The sequence below is a fragment of the Galeopterus variegatus genome, unplaced genomic scaffold, assembly GCF_000696425.1.
Source record: "Galeopterus variegatus unplaced genomic scaffold, G_variegatus-3.0.2 Scaffold6353, whole genome shotgun sequence".
In the NCBI taxonomy this organism is placed as follows: Eukaryota; Metazoa; Chordata; class Mammalia; order Dermoptera; family Cynocephalidae; genus Galeopterus; species Galeopterus variegatus.
In genome coordinates, this window is record NW_007732464.1 from 123,449 (window position 1) to 129,203 (window position 5,755).

The 5,755-nt window shown below is 52.3% G+C and overlaps 1 protein-coding gene across 1 annotated transcript in view; it reads right to left on the reverse strand.

Moving 5' to 3' along the window:
- The window catches only part of PGPEP1 (pyroglutamyl-peptidase I), a gene marked incomplete at its 5' end in the record, with an annotated part of 27,661 nt that extends 22,728 nt beyond the window's left edge, over nucleotides 1-4,933 (reverse strand). Inside the window, one exon of the mRNA XM_008590767.1 lies at nucleotides 4,881-4,933. Coding sequence (XP_008588989.1) covers nucleotides 4,881-4,933 — 53 coding nt within the window. The remainder of the gene's footprint in view (nucleotides 1-4,880) is intronic.
- Between the last annotated feature and the right edge of the window lie 822 nt (nucleotides 4,934-5,755).

Sequence of the window (5,755 nt, forward strand, 5' to 3'; positions counted from 1 at the left end):
TTTTTTTTTTTTTTTTCCTTTTTGTCTTTTTCCGTGTCCGGCAATGGATCAAAACCCTCAGTGTCGCCCCCGTACCGGACCGGGACCGGCAACGGGATCGCAACCCTCAGCGTCGTCCCCGCGCCTCGCTCAGCCAGTGAGCGGGAACCGGTCTGTATGTGGGATCCGAACCCTCGGCGGGAGCGCCACCGCGCTTCCCAAGCGGCGCACTAGCGCAGTGCGCCACCGGGCCGGCCCCCCCACATCCACTTTTAATGGTAGAAAATGAACTGGCATCGGGGCTGGCCCGGTGGCGCACTGCTATAGTGCGCCGCTTGGGAAGCGCGGTGGCGCTCCCGCCGAGGGTTCGGATCCCACATACAGACCGGTTCCCGCTCACTGGCTGAGCGAGGCGCGGGGGCGACGCCGAGGGTTGCGATCCCGTTGCCGGTCCCGGTCCGGTACGGGGGCGACACTGAGGGTTGCGATCCGTTGCCGGACACAGAAAAAGACCAAAAAAAAAAAAGAAAAAAAAGAAAATGAACTGGCATCTTGAGGAAGCCAAGGAGTGAGTCACCTTCTTGTCCTTACCTTTGCTCCTAGTGTCCTCTGGGTCTCCTGCCTATCCTCCTCCCAAGTGGGGGGGGTGTCTAAACTAAGAAATCCACCATCATACGTATGCACACACTCCATGGCCAGTAATCCCACGAGAGGGGACCACATGTGTGTTTGCCGATCGGGAGTGTCTCTGCAGCTTGATTCCTAGTGACCAAACCTGGAAGTCCCCCAAATGCCATCCATGGGAGATGGAGTGACTGAATGTGGTGTGTTCGCCCCATGGAATGACGTACAGCAGAGAAAAGAACCAGTGGTCATTGCACCAACTGAGCTACAGGAGCAGGCACAGGAGACCCGGAGGATCTGCCATTCCCTTCATACCCAGCATGAGACCAAGCAAAACTCATCTACGGTGGGGCCGGCCCGTGGCTCACTCGGGAGAGTGTGGTGCTGATAACACCAAGGCCACGGGTTCGGATCTCATATAGGGATGGCCGGTTAGCTCACTGGGTGAGCGTGGTGCTGACAACACCAAGCCAAGGGTTAAGATCCCCTTACCGGTCATCTTTAAAAAAAAAAAAAACAAAAAAAAACTCATCTACGGTGACTGGGCTGGGGACAGCAGTGACTTCTTGGGGAGGATGAGGAGTAAGGGGGAAGGGTGGAGCACCAGGGAACGTTCTGGGTGGATGGAAACATTCTATATCTGTTTTTTTTGTTTGTTTGTTTTTGGCAGCTGGTCAGTATTGTGATCTGAACCTGTGACCTTGGTGTTACAAGGCTGTGCTCTAACCAGCTGAGCCAACCGGCCAGCCCTGTTCTATATCTCGATCAAGGTGTCAGTGACACAGGTATAAGAACTTTTCACTGAAGCGATGGAGACATTTCAGGTCTGTACACACTGCTTTATGTGAATTATTCCTCAGTTTTAAAAAGGGTGATGGTGGGGGCAGGGACAGCAGCCATAAAGTTCATCTAGAGCTATGAGGAAGTAGGTGAACCATGATCTGGCTAAATTCACTGCCTGTGACCATGTTCTGTTCCAGCAGGGCTGGACTGTTTCCCTCGGGAGCGGGGGAAGTGCACCCCAAGTCACTTGTCACTTTGCAGGGAGCCCAGCTGGCCTCCTCCACTGCCCCCGAGCACACACCGTGAGAAGGAGGGGTCGCAGACGCCGCATTGTCTACACCCCGTCTACCTGACAAGACCCCGCCGAGCAGCCGCGTCTGACCGATTCCCTTGACCCTACAACAAAGACCCTCTTTGTTCCCTGGTAATATCCTTAGCAGGTCTGTCTAGACTCACTGTGGCAGTAATTGTCCCGTGATGTCACCACGTTCAGTGACCCGGCTCCTCCTTGCCCCACTTGGGCAGAGAATGCTCCAGATGGCCCCGAACCTAGGGACTCCCTGGCCCTCGACACCCACCTGAGTCTCCTAGGAAGAGAGACACACAGCCAGAGTCCAGGCCCACCACCTGAGACCTGGTAGAGAGGGGACACACCAAAGACACAGTCCCTTCCACAAGAGGTGCTGGGGGCAACCACCATCGTGGGTGAAAGTTGAAAGAGGGGGTTCACTTCTATCCCCCTAAAACACCCACCTCCCAAACATGGCTGGTGGGAAACAATTTACTCTCTACTAGGGCACGAGTTCATCCAGGGCATGAAAAAGAAGGTCAGAAGAGGGACACAGAGACAGACAGGGAGACAGAGAGACAGAAAGATGGAGAGACACAGAGAAACAGAGAGAGACAGAGACCCACAGAGGCCAAGAGAAACAGAAAGAGAGAGACCAAGAGAGAAACAGATGGAGAAAGAGAAGAGAGGTCGAAAGAGACATAAGAGAGACAGAGACAGAGAGAAACAGAGAGAAGGGGAGAAAAAGGAAAAAAGAGAGAGAAACAGAGAGACAGATCCAAAGAGAGAGACCCTAGAGAGAGGCCAAGAGAGACAGAAAGAGCTAGACAGACGGAGCGAGAGAAGTTGGCTGGTCCCTGAGAGAGGAGGAGAGGTTCCTTCTACAGAAGGGCAACGTGGGCTTCCGAAAACTCGGTTGGGGCAGGGAGCAACTTCCACTCACATCTTGTAACAAAACACACACCTTCAGGTGGCAGTGACAAGCCGTCACCTGCAGCATGCCACTGTCTGAGTCATACCAAGAACACCCCAAGGCATATTGTCTTGCGGGATGGATTCCCCACATCCAACAAGGACACCTTTTTAACAGGTCGATCTGTTTTTATCCCAGGCACCAAAAAAACCCCCAAAACCAACGGCAGCTCCAAGAGACCTCACCCACAGGCGGGTCTCACAGGTACTGAGCTTTGCAGAAGTTGCCAGACCCAAAAGCATGCTCACCATGTGACTCCATTCATGCCAAGTTCTAGTTTATGCCAGGCAAAACTCACCTAGTGGAGAAAAAGTCAGCAGAGAGTTTTACATCTGGGAGGTGAGGGGTGGTAATCGGGAAGGGGGTAGGTGGGCTTCTGCCAACCAACGTGGCACAAGGAGGGAATGCTGGAGATCTTGATCCAAACTCAGGGGTGCACATATGTAAAATTTCATCAATTAAAAAGACAGTATGCTCAGTATATGTAAGTCGGATTCCAGTTTGTTTGTTTGTTTGTTAGGCAAACGGTGGTAATCGGGAAGGGGGTAGGTGGGCTTCTGCCAACCAACGTGGCACAAGGAGGGAATGTTGGAGATCTTGATCCAAACTCAGGGGTGCACATATGTAAAATTTCATCAATTAAAAAAACAGTATGCTCAGTATATGTAAGTCGGATTCCAGTTTGTTTGTTTGTTTGTTAGGCAAACAGTCAGATCTGAGAAGGTCGGTGTCTTTTTAGCCAGGGAATGGCGAAGAATCCTTTCTTCTTGCTTCATAAACTTCAGGAAGAAAGTGGAAACTTTAGGTCTGGAGAAATGAAGACCAAGCAGAAGGGATATTTCCCTTTGGGCCACAGAATGAAAAACTGCCATCCTCTGCCATCCAAGCCCCAAAGCTCGGAGGGATTTCCAAAGATTGTTTAATTGATTTTTCTTCTATTTAGATGCAGATCACAGTGTCTGGGGCCCAGGAATTCAGACACTCAGCTTTGTGTCCACTCAACCCCGTGAAGGCTCCTGTCTGAAACTCGCACAAAGCCAGACACACAAGTCTTCAGAAACACGCTGTTCTTTTTTGTCTCGGGCTCGGGGGAGCGGGTGCGCAGGCAGGGCCTCGGACACGCTCCCATCTGCAGGGTCCCGGGACCCCCTCCCTCTGTACCGCTCGCAAAGTGGGGTTAAAAATAAATAGGGAAGCAGCCAAGACTTTGAGGTCTGAAGTGGGGGGTGATTAAAAAGGGAGGAAGAAGCCCAGCTGGGGATTGAGACATTGAGTTTCAACCTGGATTCTTCTCCCAGTCCAGGACTCTGGAGTGGGACGCAAGGGATACGTTAAATCAGCAGCTAATGGGTGAGGATGAACACAAGTTTGGCTGTAGTCTCTGCCAATCTCGTTTATATAAGGAGAAAACATTCCCATTTTTCTCTCTATTCATTGTTCTCCAGTCTGTCCCTCCAAATGCCCCATCTGGCAAAGAAATTGGGAAGGCTTTGCAGGCAGACACCCTGCTCAGGACACCAGGAAAGACACTCCCCCACTCCCAATATGCAGCCTTTTTCTCCCCCAGCTGCCAGGAGGCGACAGCAAGGGTCACTGTAGCCTCTTCCTAACAGGTTAAAATACCCCCTGCCCTCCACCCAGTATCCCTACCTGGTCCCTCCCAAACCTGGGAAGCACCTGCCTAAAACTCACCAGGGAATTCTCAGGAACCAACCTGAGTCACAGTTTGTCTCTGAGTAAATGGAAAAAATTTCTGATAAAGAGGAGAAAGATGGATGATTGCCAGATAAAGTGGGAGCCACCCCACTTAGATAACTGTGTCCTGGAAACGAGCAACATTTATATCCACTCCTGGACCCCACAGCCCCAGATCTGTAGCTGCCAGCCAGGGCGTGGGGCACTTCTGAAGCAATGCCACTCCTGTTTCTTGGCTGTGTGACCTCAGATAACTCCCTTCATCTCTCCTCTGGCCTCAGTTTCCTCATCTCTGGCCTCAGTTTCCTCATCCACAAAGCGGGCCCATGAATAACTGCACCTACCACGCAGGGCTGTTGGGAGACTTCACAGCACTGGACACTGAAAAGCACAAAGTAAGCTACAGTGGTTACCATCTGGGAAGAAGATGTGTGTACCAGATTTAATATTTTGCAGGAGGAGATTTTCTTTGGTGCCATATATTTCCAGAGGGAGCCAAGCTCCAAGCCTGATTCTTACCATCCAGATCTGAGTTACCTGGACTGCAATCCAGCTGGCATTCACCGTGTGTTCCCCAAAGGGGCCAAACCCTGAAAAAACAGTAAAAGCAACATGTTATCACAGAGTGGCCCTTGCCAGCCTGCCCCAGGAAGGCCACTCCTTCCACCCAGGAGAAGCAAGCAGGGAGCTGTGGAGAGCAGCTGCCACCTGCGAGAGCACTGAGGGTCTGGTCCCGAGTTCTGGGGAGCACCCAGTGGCTCTCCAGAACCACCCTTCCCTCCCCATTTGCTCTCAACTGACTCCTTCCCCATCCTCACTTCCACCTGACCCTCCTGCCCTCTGCAAATCACCACCAATGAGAAATGGCCCTCGAGGGATTCACGTGGGTTTTCCCAGCCCAGGCTGTCCAGACCCCATCATGCCACCCTCCTCCCCACTTGGTTAAACTCCAGGTTCCCTTTCCAATCCAAGACAGTCGCTTGAGAATGTGCTAAGTGATCTGCGTGCACTGTGGCATTCAACCTCACCTCACCCCCTTTCAGGCAAGGGTGTTTCCTGGGCCCAATCTGCAGGAGCAGGAACTGAGGCACAGAGAGGTGAAGCCAGCTGACCAAGGTCACACAACAAGAAGGTGGAAGAGCTGGGATTCAAACCCAGACCCATGAGAGTCCATGGCCTTGGTCCCCTTTTCTAATCAGTGGGTAATAGTGCCTCTAAAATTAACATCTCCAAGAGTGTGGCCAGTCCAGCTGGGCCAAGGACCCCGTGCAGTGTCAATATCATAGGAGGGATGCCATGGGAGGGATGCTGTGCCCTGCAACAGCAAGTAAGGGAGGCAAGTCAGGAGGGGACGTCCTGACCCCCTTCTTCTGCACAGATGGAGTTTGAACCCCAGCTCAGCTACTTACAAA